Source organism: Elephantulus edwardii, unplaced genomic scaffold, assembly GCF_000299155.1.
Source record: "Elephantulus edwardii isolate Elephantulus edwardi_28Jun2011 unplaced genomic scaffold, EleEdw1.0 scaffold00307, whole genome shotgun sequence".
Taxonomy (NCBI): domain Eukaryota; kingdom Metazoa; phylum Chordata; class Mammalia; order Macroscelidea; family Macroscelididae; genus Elephantulus; species Elephantulus edwardii.
Genome location: NW_006400057.1, coordinates 888,037 through 909,256, shown reverse-complemented (window position 1 = coordinate 909,256; position 21,220 = coordinate 888,037). Strand labels below are relative to the sequence as shown.

Sequence of the window (21,220 nt, the reverse complement as noted above, 5' to 3'; positions counted from 1 at the left end):
TAAAATATAATTATAGAAAAAAAAATATTTACAACCTTGGAAACCTTCTGGGACTGTTTTACTCTGTCTTACCGGGTCACTAGAAGTCTGAATTCACTCATCAACAAGGGGATATTTGCTTTAAAAAGTATTCCAAAGTAAAAAATGGATATCTGGGTCATCTGCCGTTTTCTATTCTTTATGACACTTGCCTGTCTAGCAATTTAAACTCTCTTCAACCTTACCTTGTATTTTACAAACTCATTTATAATCCAGTTGTTCAGAATCCAGAACCTACTCTTCCTCAAAATGAAATCTTTAAAGATAACTAATCTAGGTACCAGATTTATTCATAAGGACTTATTTTAGACAGAGCTAAGCTAATCTCTGGACTACCAGGAAAACAAACAGGTCTATCCTAGAGAAGGTGGAACCAAACAGGTCAATCCTAGAGAAGGTGAAACCAAACTGCTCCCTGAAGGCAAAGATTTTGAAACTCCACCTTACATACTTTGGGCACATGGCCAGGAGGGACCAATCCATGAAGAGGGACATCATGCTTAAAAGGGTGGAGGGACATCCACAGAAGAGGAAGACCCAGAATGAGATGAAGTGACTCAGTAATTGGAGAAAGGGCATTAGGTCTGTTGAAGATGATAAGATTGTCTCAGAATAGGGCAAGGTTCAGAGCTAATGTACATTGGGTTGCTATGAGTTGCAGGCAATTCAATGGCACATAACAAGAAGCAGCACCTAATCTCGGATGTGCAAATATAAACATCTCTGGGTTGTTTTATCTGAAAAGATGATTAAATCTCCACAAGCATATCCTCAGGCATAATGACAAGAGACGCCAGCTAAGTGATATGCAGACACAGAAATACATGTGAGTTAAGAAATGGGTATAGGTTATGGGAGCTCTGCTGGCCTAGTGGCAAGAAGCTGCACTGCAATCCCAGAGGTACACGTTTCGAATCTACCAGATGTTCTGCTGGAGAAGGAGGGACAATCTCCTCCTGTACCAGTCAGATCCCATTTGATGGTACACACACACAAAATAATAAAATAAATTAAAAAAAAAAAAAGAAATGGGAGTAAATAATTTAAAAGCGATGTATGATAGGATCTTATGGTTATCACAAGAGTCCACAATTAAGGTTGCATAGTGGAATGTACTTGGGGTGGTGGGAGGGGTGTGGGGGGATTGTGTACCAGGGAGGGAGTGTTTCTTTTACTTTTGAAAGAGGAACGAACTGGGGGGGGGGGGGGGGGGGGGGGGGGGGGGGGGGGGGGGGAGATGGGCAGAGGGAGATGGGCGGAGAGAGAAGTGCAGCAATGAATGAATGGAAATCCAAAATCTCTGTAAATGCTCATTATTAAAAAAAAAGAAGAAGAAATGGGTACAGGATAGCAAAGAAGAATGTTCTAAAACAACTCTTTTCCTAGTATTTAAATATAAGCTCCACTTGGAGTCACACAATGGTTTCCAAAGAGAAACCAATGACCTTTCTGCTGCTGCTGTCAAGTCAGCTATGACTTACTGCAACCCTCATCTATGGACAGCAGAACAAAATTCTGATCATTCCTTCAAAAGCCTCACAATCTCTGCTGTTCTTAAGCCTATTGTTGTAGTCACTTTGTCAATCCATCTTGCTGAGCGTTGTCCTCTCCTTTGTTAACCCTCTACTTTACTGAGCATTATATCCTTTCCAGAGACTGGCCCCTCAATAAAAAGCCCAAAGAATGTGAGATGAAATCTCACCCTCCTTATTCTAATCAGCATCCTGACTACTCTTCCATGACAGATCTGTTTCTTCTTTTCTGCTGCTCTTCCATGACAGACCTGTTTATTTATTTGGCAGTCTATGGTGTATTCAGGGAGCTCGGGTGACCTGGTGGCAAGAAGCTGCACTGCAATCCCAAAGGCATGCACTTCAAATCCACGAGCTGCTCTGTGGGAGAAGTATGGGCAATCTCCTCCATGCAATTAACTGCCTCTGAAAACTCACCGGAGGGTTAGTGATGGGTGGGTTCCGACTCCATGGTACACAACAACAACATGGTTTATTCAATGCTTTTCAGTAAGATCACAATTCAACAGCATTAACTCTTCTCTGGTCTCCCTCATTTACTGTCCAACTTTGACAAACATATGAAGCAACCCTAAATAGCATGGTTTGGGTTAGGTATACCTTGTCTTTAAAGTGACGTCTTTATTCTTTAGCATTTTAAAGAAGTCCTTGCCAACAGATTTTTCCAATGCAACACAATGATGCTTCCAAGCTTGTTAATTGTGGACCCAAGTAAAATGAAATCACTGACAACTCAGTGGTTGTCCTCACTGGTATCCACCTCTAGGTGGTTAAGATGATAGTAAGGAGATGCTTGAGATGAAGATGATAGCCAACAAAAAGGGGGGGGGGGCGTGGAGGGAGATGCTCCACGCATTCTAAGCAAACATTTGCATAGCAAAAGATCAGTAGTTGTAAACATGCACTTGGTGACAGAGATGAAGCTGGAGACAGAGTGATAGAATTTTGCACTACCAACGATTTATTCGTTGCAAATAAATTTTATAAGAAACATAATCGCAGGCTACATATGGATTTCACCTGATGGTATGCATAGGAATCAGATTTATTACATCTGTAAAAAGAACCACTGGAAAAGCTCAGTATCAGCTGCTGATTGTGGAAGAGACCACCAACTATTCATATGCAAGTTCAAACTGAAGAAAAGGAAAATTAAATGAAATCCACAGTAACCAAAATATGACCTTAAGTCTATCCCACCTGAATTTCAAAACCATCTCAGGAACAGGTTTGAGGCCTTGAACACTAATGAACAAAGATCAGATGAGTTGTGAAAAATATCATCAAAGATGAATCCAAAAAGCCATTACAAAGTCAGAGAAGAAGAAAAGACCAAAATGGATGTCAGAAGAGACTCTGACTATTGCACTAGAGCGCTGAGAAGCCAAAGCAAAGGGAAGAAATCAAGAAATTAAGGAGCTGGATAGATTTCAAAGGGCAGCGTGAGAAGACCAAGTGTTAATAATGAAATGAGCAGAGATGAAGTCAGAAAATTAAAGGGGCTCAACTCGCTCTGCATTTCTTAAGGTCAGGGAACTAAGAAATTTAAGCCTCGAGTTGTAATACTTAAGAGTGCTTTGGGCAGAATATTAAGTGATGCAGCAAGTATTAAAAGAAGATGAAAAGATATACAGTCATTGTACCAAAAGGAATTGGCAGACACAGAAGAATTTCATGAAACAAAGCAAGAGCCAGTGGTGATGAAGGAAGACGTTCAAGCTGCTCTGAAAAAATTGGCAAAAAAAGGCCCCGGGAATTGATGAAATACCAATTGATATATTTCAACAAACAGATGCTAACCTGGATGTGCCACCAAGCTGTGCCAAGAAATCTGGAGTACAGCCACCTAGCCAACTGACTGGAAGAGATCTATATCTCTTGATCCAACAGAGTGTGGAAATTATCGGACAGTATCAGTAATATCACACACAAGCAAGATCCTGCTGAAGATTTTCCCAAAATGATTGGAACAGCACAACAGAGAACTGACAGACGTACAGGCTGGATTTATAAGAGGCCATAGTACTAGGGATATTGTAGCTAATGTTACAGGGATCTTGCCTGAAAGCAAGGAGTAGCAGAAGAATGTCTATCTGTATTTCATTGGCTACGCAAAGGCGTTTGACTGTATGGACCACAACAAACTGTGGCTAACTCTGAGAAGAATAGGAAAACCAGAACACTTGATCATGCTTATGCAAAATCTATACTTGGACCAGGAGGCAGCTGTCAGAACAGAGCAAGGGAACACTGCAAGGGAACACCAGCAGCCAGGAAATTAAAAGACGTATTGCATTGAGAAAGTATGCTGAGACCTCTCCAAAGTACTGAAGAGCAATGATTTCAGTCTGGAGACTAAGGTGTGCCTGATACGGGCCATGGTCTTTACAATCACTTCCTTGCATCAGAGAGCTGGACAATGACGAGGGATGATAAACGGGGAATTGATGCCTTTGAGCTGTGGTGTTGGAGAAGAGCACTGAATATACCAAGGACTGCTAGGAGAACAAACACGTTTGTCCTGAAGAGGGCATAGCCAGGCTGCTCCTTGGAGGCAAGGATTCTGAAGTTTTGTCTGACATACTTTGGACATGTTGCAAGGCGGGACCAGTCCTTACAGAGGGAAGTCATGCTTGGAAAGGTGGAGGGAGTGTAGGAGAGGAAGACTCTCGATGAGATGGATTAATTCAGTGACTAGGATAATGGAGGTAGGTGTGTCAGAGACCATAAGATTGGCAGAGGATAGAACAGGGTTTAGACCTGTTGTACATAGAATCACTATGAGTCACAGGCACATAACAACAACATAGCTGCTCCATGGGAGAAGGATGGGCAATCTCCTCCCATGTGATTAACTGTCTCTGAAAACCCACCAGAGGGTCAGCTACACGTCAATTCCAACTTTACGGCACAAAACAACAACAATCAACTATTAAGCTTATACTAAAGAATTCTCAAGACAAAATTCTATACCCAATAAAAAATTATAATCCCTAAAAATTTTCATTATGAACGTTTATGAAACAAAAAATTACAGAATCACAAAAGGCATATTCACTAAGCAGATTTAACATATGGAACATCTTGCCAAATCTTCTGAACTTTCAGGAAAATAAGAGATATAGCTCAAATCCCTTGGCTATCTTCTTCCATTGAAGAGTTAAATATCCTTCTAATCTATGTGTTTAGCCATTTCTATACGTATTTTTCCATTACTTTTTTCAAACTGTTAAATTTACATAAGAAGTATATTATCTTCAGCATCCCATTGAAAACCCTTTACATTCAATATAGTCTTAATTAAATACAGGCTTACTGATTTCACTTTAATAACATTCTATCACTACTAAAATTATGTTCATTACTCAATTTGCAACCTTTCCATTTTTAAATTATTGCTATTACTTTTATTACTGACATGAGTCACTGTGTCAGAGGCAATCCATAGGAGATCCACTAGTAGGTTTTCTACGACTATAAATTCCAAAAAAGGAGGCTGTCCATGCTTTTCTCACAAAACAGCTGGTGAATTCAAACTATATGCCTCTGGGTTAATGGTGTAATCCCTTTCCACTACTTCAACAGAACTCCCTTTACTTTTTTTTTCCCTGGTTGTGTACCATCAAATTAGATCCGACTGGCACAGGAGGAGATTGCCTCTCCTTCTCCAGTGGAGCATCTGGTGGATTCAAACCATGTGCCTTTGGGATTGCAGCACAGCTTCTTGCCACTAGACGACCAGAGCTTCCCTAAAACTTCCTTTCTTTGTATTAGTATGTGTTTATTATTATTAATAGAATTACTATAGACAGTACTTTACACGTATCTCTGATACATGTCAGAAAATCTAATGGATATACAACTAGAAGCAGATTTTCTAAGTTGCCAGACATATGCCTTTTAAATTACCAAGACACTGTCAATCTGATGCTTAAAGAGGTTGTCTCATTTTCTCTCATAGTTTAAGAGTTCTGGTTTTATGCACACCCATGTTTATCGCAGCTTTGATCACAATAGCAAGGAGTTGAAAACAACCTAAGTGACCATCAAAAAAACAAATGGATAGAGAAGCTTTGGTATATTCACACAATGGAATACTATGCTGCATTGAAAAACAAGAAACTCATGCAATATTATTCAAAATGGGTGACCCTGGAGGACATTATGCTGAGTGAAATATCTCAGTCACAAAGGGACAAATACTGCATGGTGCCACTGTTGTAAAACAGGCCTGACCTTGGGGTTGGGGAGAAACTGAGAAAGAGGGGTTCAATAATGTATACTGCATTGAAACAGATGAGGGAGCAAATTGTTTAAAAGGGATATGTGATTAGGTATTTTTGTCATGACAGGAGTCCAGAGGGAAGGCTGCATGGTGGAGTGGACCTGGGGGGAGGGATTGTAAAACAATGAAAGAATTTGTCTTTTACTTTTCCAAGAGGGAAGTGTACTGGGGGAGGGGAGGGTTGGGAGGGGCGAAAAGTGCAACAATGAATGGGGGGGGAAGATAAAATTAAGAGGGCTCTGAAAAAAATAAGCTCTGATTTTATCACAGTTTTATCAATATACAGTATTCTTAGAGTTCAAATTTTTGTTATTCTAAAAGAAAATCTGCTAAATATTTATATTTAACAGAGAAATGTGAGTTAGCTGAGGAACAGTTACCAGCATTTTACTCAACTCAACCTCTTGAACGCTTTAGGGGGTCTCAATGGCTATAAAGTTTCCAAGGAGGTTGCCCATCTTTCCCCCCTGGAGCTGCTGGTGGATTCAAACCAGAGCTTCCAGAGAGTCAGCTCAACTCCCTAGAGACTAAGCCACAAGCACCTTAACATTTTTACTGTTAACACTGAATCAAATTTTCAGAACAAGAGGAAAATGTGTATTTAAACTGATATAATCAATTGTTTTATATCTAAAGAAAAATGCCAGTCTTCTCAATTTTAACTTGTAACTGCAATTTTTTTTTAGTTGCTACTGACTACACACATACAAACATACATATTCATAGGTTAGTTTTCCTCATTAAACAAAACAAACCTTATAAACAAGGCGAGATTCAGTCATCTAAGCACTTAGCTAAGAGTTAGCACAATGGATATGAAAGCTGAACCCAGTTTCACAAGTGAGAGGAGCGGCTGGGATTCTAAACGGAGTATGTGCTACTACACAGAGATTACAGGAACAGGAAGCCAGGAAAGTTTTTCAAAATACAAACAAAAAGCCAATTCCAAGTTATTAAAGGCTAAGCCACAGGAGCTGAATGATCTGATAGCCTCATGTGCTGTTCAATCATCTACTTTGATTTTAGCAAAAATGCTGTCATAGAATTGTCATGTTTTCTCATAGGATGTCAAATATAATTATATAATAATCTTTGCTCATGCCACACATACAACAAACAGAAAAACCACTAATGTCCTACAACTGTGTCACATGATTAATCAAGTTATGAAAATTATCTTACCATGAACTAGCGTAAGGCCTTTTATCTTCAACAAAATGCTGGAAGTTAATGGGACAAAGTTTTTTGAGAAGAGGATTTTGAACCTAGAAATGCATACACAATCCTAATTACCAGTCAAGCCTGAAAGGGGGAGAACAAATATGGTCATACAAAGCAATTTTCACATATGCAAAGACTCAAAACTACTGATTCTTTCTCAAAAAAATAAGAGTTTTTCTGTAAAAATGTTAAAAAGGCATGATACAAGAAATATGGGAAAGCACCAAAATTTTTCATTCAATTAGTTACTTATTAATGGGACTATGAAACTTAATGGAATTTTAAAAGTAACCCTAAAACACAGAAGATGATACGTCTACAAACAACAGTTCAGGACTAACTTTCCAAGTAATTTTTGTAAAATCAGAGCAAGAAAAAGGGAAGAAAGTACGGAGCACAGCAACTAAAAAAAGACTTCGTATCCTCAACAGGGAAGAAAAAAACAAGCTGAGATATACAAAAATAGCAGTCTCTGAGCAACCAAACCATGGGCAATTTTTCTTTCTTTACATTCTCAGTTGTCTCCGCATTTTTCTAATAAATATTAACTTTTATCACAAAATGCACTTTTAAAAAGTGTACAAAAAAAATTTTTTTAAGTGTACAATAGTTTGTGTTGTTGGATGCCACCAAGTCAATTACAATGCAGAGGCACGACCAGTAAACTTTAATTCTAAGCTGGTTATTTACATTTCATCATCTGTTTTCCACTCTGGAGTAATGATTTAGAAAATACTATATAACATGGGAGAGGCTAGAAAACATGCCTAGTGAACTCAGTCTCACAAGGACAAATACTACATAAGACCACTGTTGTTAAAAGAGAATAACTAGTAAGATGTGTTTCTAAGTCCAAGGGGGAAAGGGGAATAGAATGAGGAGTTGAGGAGCAGGGACATCAAAGGGTTGTAGAGTTTGGTGGGCAAAAGGAGGAGGTGAAGGAATTGGGATGGATCCAGTGCGAACTTGAAAAGGTGGGGTGATAGTGGGCATAAATGACTAATTTTATAAAACCACAATGAATGGGAATGATCCTATGAAACAAAATGTGAATGAAGAAATTAATGAAACACAATGTACGAGTTTTATATGTAAACTAATATAAAACAATCTTCTTTAAAAACAAAAAGTGTTAAAAATGGCGATTGTTTCTAGGTGCTAATCTGAGATTCCATTTCCTCTCAACTGTTTTAGTAGAATTACCACAGATAAAATAAAACAGAAGTCCTTTGAAATGTGTAAAAGAGTGGAAAGAAGCTGCACTGCAATTCCAAAGAAACCTGGTTCAAATCCACCAGCTGCTCTGAGGGAGAAGGACCTGTGTGAGTAACTGCCTCTGAAAATCTGCCAGAGAGTAAGCTATGGGTGGGTTCCCACTAGACAGTACACAACATCCACCAGAAAATATTCATTCAGAGACTGATAAAGTGGAGATAAAAGAATCACACTCTCTCCACACGTAATATAGAACAAAACACAAAAGAGAGCACACATTTCTGTAACAGACTGAAGCCCAAATGGGAATCACACTGGTTGCTGGAGAAGAAAACCTGGTACATAGCCATGTAGAAACATACCCACAAAGAAGTTATCTAATTAGTGGAATGAAGCTGTATAATACAGAATCAAAAATATACTACCAAAGCATTTTACCTGCAAAAATTACCTATATTAAAAAAATGTGAAAGCTGTGTACTCTCTTCTCCCTGTCCAATACAGACAATTTCTAAAAGTGAAGAGTGGGATGAATGATTATCAATCAATCAAGGGTTGGAATCCACTGAGAACAGGAGGAAATGCTGGGTGGGCATATCAATTAACAAGTCACTTTGTGTCCCAGTAATCTGAGTATGTCAACAAACCAGCTACATCTCCATCAAATGTGAACTTGTTAGAAAATTTTAAAAAGAAAAAAATAAATAAATAAATAACTCTGCTGGATCCCAGACCTACTAAATAAGAATCTACATTTTAAAAGGTAAAACTAAATTTTAAAGGCTAAATCTAAATTTTATTTGCTAAACCTGAGAACTATTCATATAGGGGTTTACTATTTATTTTTTAACATTTTATGTGCTGTAGGTGAAAGTTTACATAGCAAATTTGTTTTCTAATGAATGATATATATATATATTGCTCCATGGCTTTGTGCCATTATCTTTGTGGGTTCCCTGTTTGTATCTGTAGGTATTCCCTATCATTTTTCAGTTACTCACTTCAATTTTGGGAAAATGTTGTCCGCTTGGTCTTGTACAGGTGATTGACGGAAGGAGCACCTTTCTCTCGGAGTTTGTTTTACAGGCCTGTCTACTAAGGCAGCCTCCAAGAGCTTCTGCAGTTCCAGGTTACAAGGTTGTCTTTGGGTTTCTCCAAATCTCTTTCTGACCAGTAAGTCAGGGTGGTTTACTGTTTAATGTTTTGCTCATCCAATTCCCAAACAACATGTCTCTTGAAACTCTATTAATTTTGATAAATGTTGATAGTTGTAGAGGGGCTTCAGGCCTTTTGTTCATAGGGTCACTATGAGTCGTGCTCGACTCGAAGGCAATCAACAACAACAATCTGTCTACCGTGATTTTGGTGAAAGTGGCTGGTAATCGTAACAAGGCATCACTTAGTTCTGGTCTCTGGTTAGAACAAGATGTGGTTCATCTTTGGTTTTCCTCATTTTCCTTTGTTCCAGGTGGAAAGAGGTCAACTCAATCTTGCTTTTTATTTTTTTTAAACCTTGAGGCTCTCAGCAGATTAGGCTGTTTTTGCTGTTGTTGTTACGTGCTACTGAACTAGAACCTACTCACAGCTCACCCTCCAGCGCATTTTCAGAGGCAATAAATTACTCAAGAGGAAACTGCTCATGTATCTTTCAAGGAGCAGCTTAGTGGATATGAACGATTTCTTTGGGTTGACAATGCAACTCCTTACCATTATGCCACCTGAGCTCCCCAGATTCGGATATTGCTGTTGTTGCTGCTGGATGCAGTCAAGTCATATAACCGTGTTTTACCAGCTGACATAGATGTCTCACCTTTAAGTCTATTAGTTTAGTCGGGACATCTAAGGCCTCAGTGGTTTCTCTAACCACTCCTGTGTTCTATATACTGTGTGCAGCATGCACGTGTGGGCCCATACAGAATTTGTAAACTTACACGTAAAATGTTCTTAAATGTACTGATGTATGCAGATGTAGTCCCACAAGGATTCCTTCATCTATTTAGCATACATATTTACCAAAGTATCATCTCAAAATGGTTTTTACTGCTGTTGTAGGTCTGCGTACTACAGCATTTACTGCAGATATCCTTTACTTTTGTTTACCTCTGCCTTTGTATAGTTCATGCAGTGTTGAACTCCCTCATTATGTACTGCCTTTCCCCTTACCATAATTAACACACATATACTATATGAAACTATTCTTGTTCATAAGGTTCCAGAGAATAATAGTCAACCAGTGTAAAGGGAGCTGATGCAACATGAGGGTGGCCACGTCTACACACTTCAAAAAGGACAACTGTCACCATCAATAATATCCTGAGCAGCAAACAGATAGCTGCTAGATCAGACATGCCACTTCCCATGCTCGCACACCTCTTTCTACCCATCATTCAGGTCCGGTATTCATTGATGACTCACCGATTTTACTCCCAGTTGTGACTGAGACTATGGAAGTAAGCTGGGGAGTTGGGAGAGGCAAAGAATATCACCCAATGCAAAACCAGGGTTTATCCCACCAGTACCAAGGCACAATTCCTCAATTAGTAAAGGATCTGGTTTCAGTTCAGCAATCAGATTTTTCTACCATCACCCAGTTCCTCTGGTTACATCTTGCCAGTCTCTCTTTACCACCATCACCAGGATCTTACTCCAATCTCCCTCAAGTCCTGCTTCCCAACGTGGGAAGCGCTCTCTAGTTCTAGTCTCACAGCTGTTGATGATCTGCAAGATAATGTGTCTGCAGTTAAGGTAGCTGGAGGCCAAAGGAGGCTAACATAATGGCAGAAAAAGCCAACTTTTAAGCTAACACCACAAACAGGCAGTACATAACAACAGCATACTATATAATTAGTGACTGTTCCCCACCCCCCATTTCCATCCCTGGTAGTCATCAAAGAATATTTCTTTTCTGTGTGGACCTATTCTTGACTTAATACTGTTGCTATGTGGTATTGAGTCACCCACTCATAGCTGATCCTCTAATAAGTTTTCAGACACAATAAATCACAAAGGAGGAAACAGCCCTTTTATCTCCCTCAGAGTGGCAGGTGGATGTGAACTGCATGCCTTTGGGTTGTCAGTGAAAGTCCTTACCACCAGGTCACCAGAGCCCTCTTGATTTGGTAATAGTCTCATACAATGTTTGTCCTTTTGTAATTGACTTATTTCATTCAGCATTCTGTCCCCTAGGTCCATCCACGCTGTGAGATGGCTTTGCAAATTTACCATTATTTATTATTACATGATATTACATTGTATGAATGTATCAGCTTATTGATCCATTCATCAACTGTGGTTATTTCCGTATCTCTGATTAGAGTGATTTAGATTTACCCTTCAATAGACTTGATGAAAGTACATGTCTATTTGTGTAACTGCTCTTATTTCACTAGGACATATTCCTAGACATATATATTCAACAGTGTCACAATGCTGAAACATATTTCTAGTTCTAGCTTTTTTTTTTTCTTTCAAGAAGCATCACATTGTTTTCCATAGTGGCTATACCATTTCGAAGTCCCACCAGCAGTATGAAAGAACTCCAATTTCCTACAATCTCATCAGCAAATGTGGTTCTCTGTTGGTTTGGGGGGTTTTTTCTGGTGCCATCATTGCCAGGTACTTTAACATCTTATTGTAGTTTTGATTTGCAGCCTCCAATATGGATTACATCTCAACATTTAGAAAACAAAAATCTTCACCACTGGGAGAGTAAGAAACATCATGACAGATGGAGAAAATGTTAAAATTGTCAATGATTTTATCTTGCTCAGATATACAATCAACATCACTGGTATCAGCAGCAGTCAGAAGATATGGAGAAATATAGCACTGGGAAAGTTGGCTGTCATGGACCTCTACAAAGGCCTGAAAAACAATGACATAAGTTTAAAAACTAAGGTGTGTGCATGATTCCAGTATTGTCTTTACAATCATGTGCTGTGTCTGAGAGCTGGACAATGAATAAGGTTGACAGAAGAATGGATACCTTCGAGGGAGCTCTGGTGATGTAGTCTGTAGGGAACTCCACTGTTAACCCAAAGATGATAAGATTGGCAATCATCTTCCAGTTTACATCCTCCTGAAGACCCTGCAGGGCTAGCTACGAGTCAGTCCTGACTCCACAGCAAGGAGTTTTGAATTCAACTGAGCCACACTAACAGGAAGTATGAAGTCTTGAAGTAGGATTCCAAATTTTTTTTAAAAAGTGTTTTAAGAGAATGATTTTACATTTTTAAATGGCCAGATCTGTAGGAAAACCACGGTGCCACTGCTAAGAAAAATCCCCGATATTTCATCAATTTTTTTTAGATCAGCATCCTCTTCTCCAAATTGTTTTTCACAAGCTGTGTTTTGGTTTTTACCTAAGTTTTTATCCCCTTAACAATACTTTTTGCTTCTATAACTCTATAAACAGAAAAATAAGACTCAGAAAAGGAAAAGTTGTCATTTTTTTTTACCCAGAGTCAGTAATTACAAACCTTCAACAAGTACAAATATCTAAGGATCACACATTGTGATCTGGGAAAATATCTTTGCTATAGATGGAAGAGAAAAAGAGTACTGTCCCTAAAATAGGTTGGACAAATGTGACCCGAGCTAGTTTTGAATAAATTATCTATTCCTCTTTTTGTTATCCAAATCCAGAAGATTAGGAAGAATCTTAACAGGAAATTTAAATTCATTTTCTCCACTAGCTCTAGTAACAATACAACATAATAGTATTTTTTTAAAAGAAAAGGACACAAAACAACTTATGAGATATCTCACAACAGTAAGAATAGCAAAATTTAACAGAGCTGCAAACAACAAATGCTGGAGTGGTTGTGGAGAAACTGGAACACTTATTCACTGTTGGTGGAAGTGTAAAATGGTGTAACCACTATGGAAGGCCGTATGGCGCTATCTCAAAAAGTTGCAAATAAATTGTCTCTCAGTGCATCAGGCATAATAAAAAAGTGGAAACAAAAAAAAACAAAACAAAAAAAAAAGTTGCAAATAGAAATACCATTTGACCCAGCAAGTCCATTACTGGGAATATACCCTAAAGAAACCATAACTGCCACCCAGGCAAATATATGCACACCCATGTTTATTGGGGCTTTGTTCACAATAGCAAAGAGTTGGAAACAACCTAAGTGCCCACCAGCAAACAAATGGATAGAGAAGCTGTGGTATATTCACACAATGGATTACTATGATGCATTGAAAAACAAGGAACTCATGCAATATTATTCAAAATGGGTGCCCATGGAGGACATTATGCTGAGTGAAATATCTCAGTCACAAATGGTGCCACTATTGTAGAACAGGACTGACATCAAGGTTGGGATGAGACTGAGAAAAATTGGATAAATTATGTATCCTGCATAGAAACAGATGAGGGAGAGAACTTTTTGAAAGCGATATATGACTGGGTATTATGGTTATGACAAGAGTCCAGAAAGAAGGTTGCATAGTGGAGTGTACTCGGGGCAGAGGGGAGGTGGAGTTTACACCAATAATTATTCTTTTACCTCTCAAAGAGAAGAGCGAACTGGGGGGGAGAGGTGGGCAGGGAGAAAAATGCAGTGAATGAATGTTGTTGTTAGGTGCCATCAAGTCGTTTGCGATTCACAGCACCCTATGTACAAGAGCTCTAAACGCTCTTCTAACCTGTGCCAACCTAGCCATCTCAAACGCACTTATTCCCACCGCTCCAAACACAGAATCGATCCATCTCATCCAAGATCTTCCTCCTTCACCACCCCTCCACTTTGCCAAGCATGATGTCCCTCTCCAAGGACCAGTCCCTCCTTGCAACATGCCCATAGTATGTCAGTCGAAGCTTCAGAATCCTTGACTCCAAGGAGCATTCCGGCTTCACCTTCTCCAGGACAAACCTGTTTGTTCTCCTAACAGTCCATGGTATATTCAACACTCTTCTCCAGCACCACAGCTCAAAGGCATCAATTCTCTTTCTATCAACCTTATTTACTGTCCAACTCTCTGATGCATAGCACGTAATTGCTAAGACTACAGCCTGGATCAGGCGCACCTTCGTCTCCAGCCTAACATCGTTGCTCTTCAGTACTCTTGAGAGGTCCTTCACAGCCGACTTTCCCAATGCAATTTGTCTCTTGATTTCCTGGCTGCTGTTACCAAGAATACTGACTGTGGAGCCAAGCAAACTAAAACTATTAACTATCTCAATCTCTTCACCATCCATACTGACGCTGCCAATTGGCCCAGTGGTGAGAATCTTTGCTTTCTTGATGTTGAGCTTCAATCCATATAGGAGGCTGTAGTCCTTGACCTTCTGTAGCAAGTGCTTCAGGTCCTCCTCAGTTTCAGCAAGCAGGGTTGTATCATCTGCGTAATGCAGGTTGCTGATGACTCCTCCACCAATCCCAATGCCACATTCCTCTTCGTACAGCCCAGTGTCTTGCATGATCTGTTCTGCATACAGAATGAAAAGGTATGGAGATAGAATACATTCCTGACGAACCCCCTTCTTGATTTTGAATCATGTAGTGTCTCCCTGCTCTGCTCTGACGACTGCCTCTAGGTCCAAGTATAGGTTTTGCATTAGCACAATCAAATGTTCTGGGATTCCCATTCTTCCCAGAGTCAGCCACAGCTTGTTGTGATCCACACAGTCAAAAGCCTTTGCATAGTCAATGAAGCACAGATAGTCATTCTTCTGGTATTCTTTGAATGAATGGAAATCTAAAATCTCTGTAAACGTTCATTAAAATTCATTAAAAAAAGGACAAAAAGCAGAATCCTATTTCTCAACAACTTCAATAAAATCAGTCCTTATACAACAAAAGAGAGCTGCTGGCATATATAGTACATGTTAGGTGTTATGCTATGAATCGAAAAAATCAGTCCTTGGAATCCACGCTGAAAGAGATAGAGGAGGCTGTTTCCCCCTATAGATTTATACCCTTAGATCGCCACTATTTACCATGAGTGTATAACGGCTAGCCAGCAATGGTTTTGTTTTATGTTACCGGTGGGTTGTGTTGTGTTTGGTTTGTTGTTTTTTGGTGTTGTTTTTTTTTTTAGTTTATATAACAAAAGGTAACTATATTTACTTGATTATCAACTTCACAAAATTAACTCCGAAGATTAAATAAAAACCATGTATTTCCATGATCTTTCTACATGCTACAAATTGGCCAAATATATCCAGGTAGAAGATACCATGTTTTATCATTCAAAATTGACAAACGTTGGCAAGGATGTGAGGAAATTGAAAACTTTGATCTCTTGCTGGTGGGAATCCTTGCAGAAAACAGTATGTCAGTTCCTAAAAAAAAAAACAAAAACAGAACCACCACATGATCCAGCAATTGCATCCATAGGTATATGCCCTAAAAACTTGAAAGCAGAGACTCAAAATAGAGACTACTGCTATCAATGTTCACTGCAGCACTATTTATAATAGCAGAAGGTGGAAAGAACTTTAAAAGTCTATTGTTGTTGTTGATTGCCACAGACAGTTGAGCAGAGACAATTCACAGTAACCCTGCGAACAAAAGGCTTGAAGCGCCTCTGCAACTAACAACATTTATCAAATTTCATAGTTTCCAGAGGCATGTTTTTTAGGAAGTGAATGCCACTCTTGCTTCCACTTGGCTAGTGAATAAACAATATGGAGTACTTTCATTTAAAGGGATACTTCAGAGAGTAGAAATGAAGAAGAAATAAAAAGAGTGAAATTAAAAAGAAGAAATGAAGCTTTAATATATGCTACAATATGGAAGTAGCTCGAAAACATTATCCCGAGTAAAATAAGTTAATCACAAAAGAAGAAATACTATATCACCTCATTTATACAAAAAGACACCCCCTAAAAAATAAGCAAATGTACAGACACCAAAGTAATTACCAGTGGGCTGCAGAGAGAGGAGAATTAGTGCTTACAGAGTGCTGAGTTTTGGTTCTATTTGGAACCACTTTTCCATTTTCCACTTTGGAAAAGTCTCATTAATTAAGGGTAGGGTTACACAATCAATTATTATAAACGCTAACAATAAGTTAGTTGTATACCTGTAAAAAGTTCAACTGTCATGTTATGTGACATACATATTTATATTAAGGAGAAAAAAAAAAAGCTGAGGCTCCTTATGTATCACTCAACAACATCACACAGGATTTGGTTCCTTAGTTTAAAGGCATAGCGTCATGGCTTCAAAGGACATCTCAGTTAATCGGCCAAATAATGCAACAAACAGTTCTGACCATTATGTTCTTGTCTATATCTAAGTGTTGAAACTGATCAAAACAACTTAGGGGACTGGGAGCTTATACTAGTGAAAGGAGAATAACTCAGAAAAGGAGTATACATATGTAAGGACATCATCAATTTCACTGAACTGTACAGGTGGAAACCTGAACTGATTTCTGTTGTGCTGTGTATATTTTCAACCGCAGTATCAACTGAGTAAGTAAACATAATTTTTTAAAAAGTTTATCATTCAAATATATACCAAATGTCCTCTTAGTAAGATCTGGATATTGCTTATGAAGAGATACATAAATTAAGTCTGGACCATAAATTCAAGCATATCATATGTCTCTTGAAAGAAAAATATAAAGCTTATATGTGAAAATATCAGACTCTGTATCTGACTCTTAGGGGGGAAAAAATCTCTAGTAGTTGGTAAGAAGTAAAAGAAAGATTAACAACGGTCAACCATTACAAAAGTGTTGGCACTCGGAAAGTTTCACAGAATTTTACATTTAAGGTTTTCCACTTAATTCCCAAACATTCCACAATAAATTGTGGTATTAAGTAGAGGAAAATGCATGAAAGGAAAGTTTTTGTTCACCTTCTGGTAAATATAAGTGCATATTATTCAAATTAACTATTAGTTATGTCAAACATACCGAAAAATTAGGGACCACTGGTAGCCTAATAAGAAGTTGCACTGCAGTCCCAAAGGAAAGCAGTTCAAATTCACCAGCTGCTCAGTGGGAAAAGGATGGGCAATCTCCTTCCCTGTGATTAACTGCCTCTGAAAACCCACTGGAGGATCAGCTAGGGGTCACCTCTACGGTACACAACAACACACCAAAAAAGTGTAAAGGCATTAACACCTACGTACTCAACATCCACTTGAAAACATCAAGATTGCCAAAGTAGTGAAAGCTTCTGGTGTACCAGCACCAACTGCATGGCACTCTTTTCACCTGAAATGATATCCACTCTCTTGAACTTGTTATTTGTCATTGTCATACAATTTGTAGACTTCATATCACACATACATATATCCCTTGCAGCTCTTGGCCAGAATTACAAAGTTCTTTTTAACTCTGCCAATTACGGTATCACCTCTGCTGCAGTAGGCCTAGGCAAAGGCCCTCAGCTCTGACTCTGTGGCCAGCGGTTCGAGCTCAGCTCTGTCTCCACTACCTCTACCACTGCTGCTACTGGAGGCCTCAGTCTTGCCCAAGAATCTCTGGCCCAAGAGGATGTGCTTGTACTCTGTCATGGACTGAAATGTGTCTCCCATAAATAAATGTGTATGTTACAGCTTAGGCACTCTATAATGACCCCTTCCATAATTCCAATAATGCAGTTACAAAAGGATTAAGCATGGAGGAAGGCAATTCCACTACAACACTAATCAGATATAATGGAAGGAAGTTCCTTTAGGATATAGTGTAGTAAATTGAGCCAAGCAGATACATTTAGTTAACACCAAGAAATAACTGCCAGGAGTGGAGCATCTTTTTTCTTCCTTTTTTGACCAGGGTCCCTTCACAATGAAACTACCTTACATCAGGGAAGGCCAGAACACATTCAAGTTTCCAGGTAAACAACTTTTGTCTTTTGTCTATGAGAGAGAGAAGGCCTTCCCCTAGAGCCTGTACTCCTAGCCTCCTACACTGGGAAGGAATAAATGTGTTTGCTAAAGCTGGCCACTTGTAATAGCTCTGCTATCGCAACACTGTTAAGGCATACTATTCATTCTTGATACCAACAAGATTCCCATTTCCCACCTCTGAATTTGTTCAATTTAAACCTCAAAGGACTATAAAACTGACCAAGCCCCACTTTAGTAGTCTGTATACCTTATTAGTATCAAAGGTGCTTTCTTCTTTGTTTACATTATTAGCAAACTATCCAATCCCTTGATGGTGCCACAGCTTATATAGTCCTATCCTGCCATGGATGAAAGCTAAAGGCAACAGCTAGAAAAGTCATACTGAACAATCTTCTACCATCACAGAGCGCATATAGGTAAAAAGTCTCCAGAGGGCAATTAGTCAACATTTACCAAAATCTTAAGGGAACACTGGCAGCATGGTCTGCAGGGTGCTGTGTTGTGTTGCTAACACAAAGGCACTACATCTCTGGCCGTAGGCATCTGCCTCCAGTGCATCGAGTAGAGGCTCTGAAGGAGAAAAAAAGTCAGTTTCCTCCCACTACTATTTACAGCCTCTGAAATTCAACAGAGGATCCCTATGAGTTGGCACTAAATCAACAGGAGTGAGTGATTAAAATCTTTATTTGTAAATTCTTAATTTGCAATTCCCCTTCTTCAGAATAAAACACGTATAGCAGAAAGACACACACACAAAGTTGTTACTGTTGCGTACGAGAGTCAGAACCGATCCACAGCTGACCCTCTGGAATTAAAGCATGGGAGGAGATTGCCCATCCTTCTCCCACAGAGCAGCTGGTGACCCTGAACCACATTCCTTCAGGATTGCAGCGCAGCTTCTCGCCACATAAATTCCGGTCAATCAAGTATTAGTTAGATTTATCATTGAATCCAGGCACGGATATACTATGCAGCCACAAAAGTTAAGTATACCTAACTTGGACAGCTGTCATAGTATATATTAGTAAGTGAAAAGAGTAATGCAAGAGTGAATACAGACTATTATGACTTGTGCTCTAAAAGGAGAGATTTATGGAATAGTCTTACAAAACAGAAAGAATATACTCTAAGAATTCACAAGAAACCAGTAACAGTGGTTACTTTTTGCTTTTTCCATGTACTTTTCAATTACTTTTATAATGCTCTCATTATCCATAACATCTTCTCAAAAACTAAGAACTAGTTGGTTCATGTTAATTTCTTCCACAGTTCATTGCTGCTAAGAACTACAAACCTATTTCAAGATTATTAAGGTTGTTACATGCCATCAACTCGGAACAGACTCACAGCTGACCCTAGGAGTAAACTGCATGGGAGAAGATTGCCCATCTTTCTCCTGAGGTATATTCAAACCACATCCCTTTGGGTTAGAAGCCCAGCTCCTTATCTCCTTAGCTTCCCTTACTAAGGCAGTGTGTGATTGTGTACAATGGAGTCTGAACTAACCTATAACTGACCCTCCAGGGGGTTTTCAGAGACGGTAAATCCCATGTGAGGAAAACTGCCTGTCTCCTGTGGTGCAGCCATTGGATTTGAACCTTGTATTTGCTAGGTTGACAGCACAGTTTCTTACCACTAGGTCACCAGAGCTTCTCTTACTAAGGTTGGTCAAACTCAACTGTAATGCCTCAGAATCAGCTGATTTAATGATTTTGAAAAATATCAAATTTTAAACTTGATCTATTTGTTACTGTGTAGCGAATATTATGTATAATTTGTGTGACAATGAAAATACTGGGAAAAATTATCTACTTTGTTGGAGAAAGCTTTCAATTAGTTTATCACATCAGGTAAAAATTCTAAAGGCAATTAACAAACAGACCCCTGATAGTTAATCAAGGCCACTGATACAATGTTGGAAATGGAGAAATTACTGACATAAGTGTAAGGATGAGACAAAATGTTAAAAGAAAAACAAGTGCATCATAAAATGTTACCTATCGTGACTCAGAAAAAGTATTTTCAGATCCAACAAAACACAAATGAATTAGTGACTTGAACTGTCCTCCTAGGTTCTGAATACATAAATTTCGAGGAAAAACTTATTCCAGAGTGTCCGAAGCAGGTTACAGGTAAAAACAAACAAAAAGGCAGTAAAAAAAAATCAACATTTCTGAGGTGCCTGCCCACGGCCTCAGCCTAGTAACCGGTCAACGGAGCACCATATGGCAGAGCAAGCCTCCGTTCAAGAGTAATCACTTGGCGGATGATTAATGGCAAAGGGCTTATTAAACAGTCCTCCTCAGACCCCTTCCTTCCCCAAAGGAAGAGGAGGGGCGCGGGTCTGCAGCCGAGCCGGGGCTTTGTGTCTTCTAGGCTTGCAAGCATCCCGGCGTGGTGCTGCCACCGTTTCCCTTGGGGAGGTCATTTCTCCCCAAGTTTCTGTGACCAGGTACTGAAGCTGGTAATTTGGCGCTATGCCTTTCTGCAACCGCTGCAAGGTGTAGCCAGGGAGGTGCTCACCTAGGGTGTCCCCCAACCTTGGTCTCCCCGCCACGCCCCCACATAGGGCCCAGCCAGGTAGCCGCTCAACCTGGGGCGCCCCCATCCCGAGCAGCGCAGCCAGGTAGTTGCTCACCTGTGGCTCTCCCCACCCCCAGTAGTGCCCCCGCGCGGCCTGGCCAGGTAGCTGCTCACCCGAGGCGCCTCCTACCCCGGCCGCCCCCCAAGCAGCCGCTCACCTGTGGGAGCGCCCCCCCGCGCCGTTCCCCAGGTAGCCGCTCACTTGGGGCGCCCACACCCCCAGCCGACCCCCAAGGAGGCGCTCACCTGTGGGCGCACTGTCCAGGATGCGCAGGTCGTAGGCCCCGGAGCAGCGATAGTTGGCGGCGGTGCCGTTGTCCCACACTACCACCACTTCCTCGGGGCTCTCGAAGCTCCGCACGGTGCCGACATGGCCCTCGCCGCCATCCTGCTTGCCCCACTTCCAGTCCGGGCCGCGCACTACCCGGGCCCCGACCCCTTCCACCATCACCCGGTTGTTCCGGGAGTTACTCATCTGCGCCCGGGCGGTGGGCTCCGCCGCTGCCGCCGCCGCTGCCGCCGGGGGCCCC

At 40.1% G+C, this 21,220-nt stretch overlaps 1 protein-coding gene across 1 annotated transcript in view; it reads right to left on the bottom strand.

Moving 5' to 3' along the window:
• MIB1 (mindbomb E3 ubiquitin protein ligase 1) overlaps positions 1–21,214 on the bottom strand; it is a 157,222-nt gene extending 136,008 nt beyond the window's left edge. Inside the window, exon 1 of the mRNA XM_006901063.1 lies at positions 20,937–21,214. Coding sequence (XP_006901125.1) covers positions 20,937–21,165 — 229 coding nt within the window. The 5' untranslated portion in view covers positions 21,166–21,214. The remainder of the gene's footprint in view (positions 1–20,936) is intronic.
• Between the last annotated feature and the right edge of the window lie 6 nt (positions 21,215–21,220).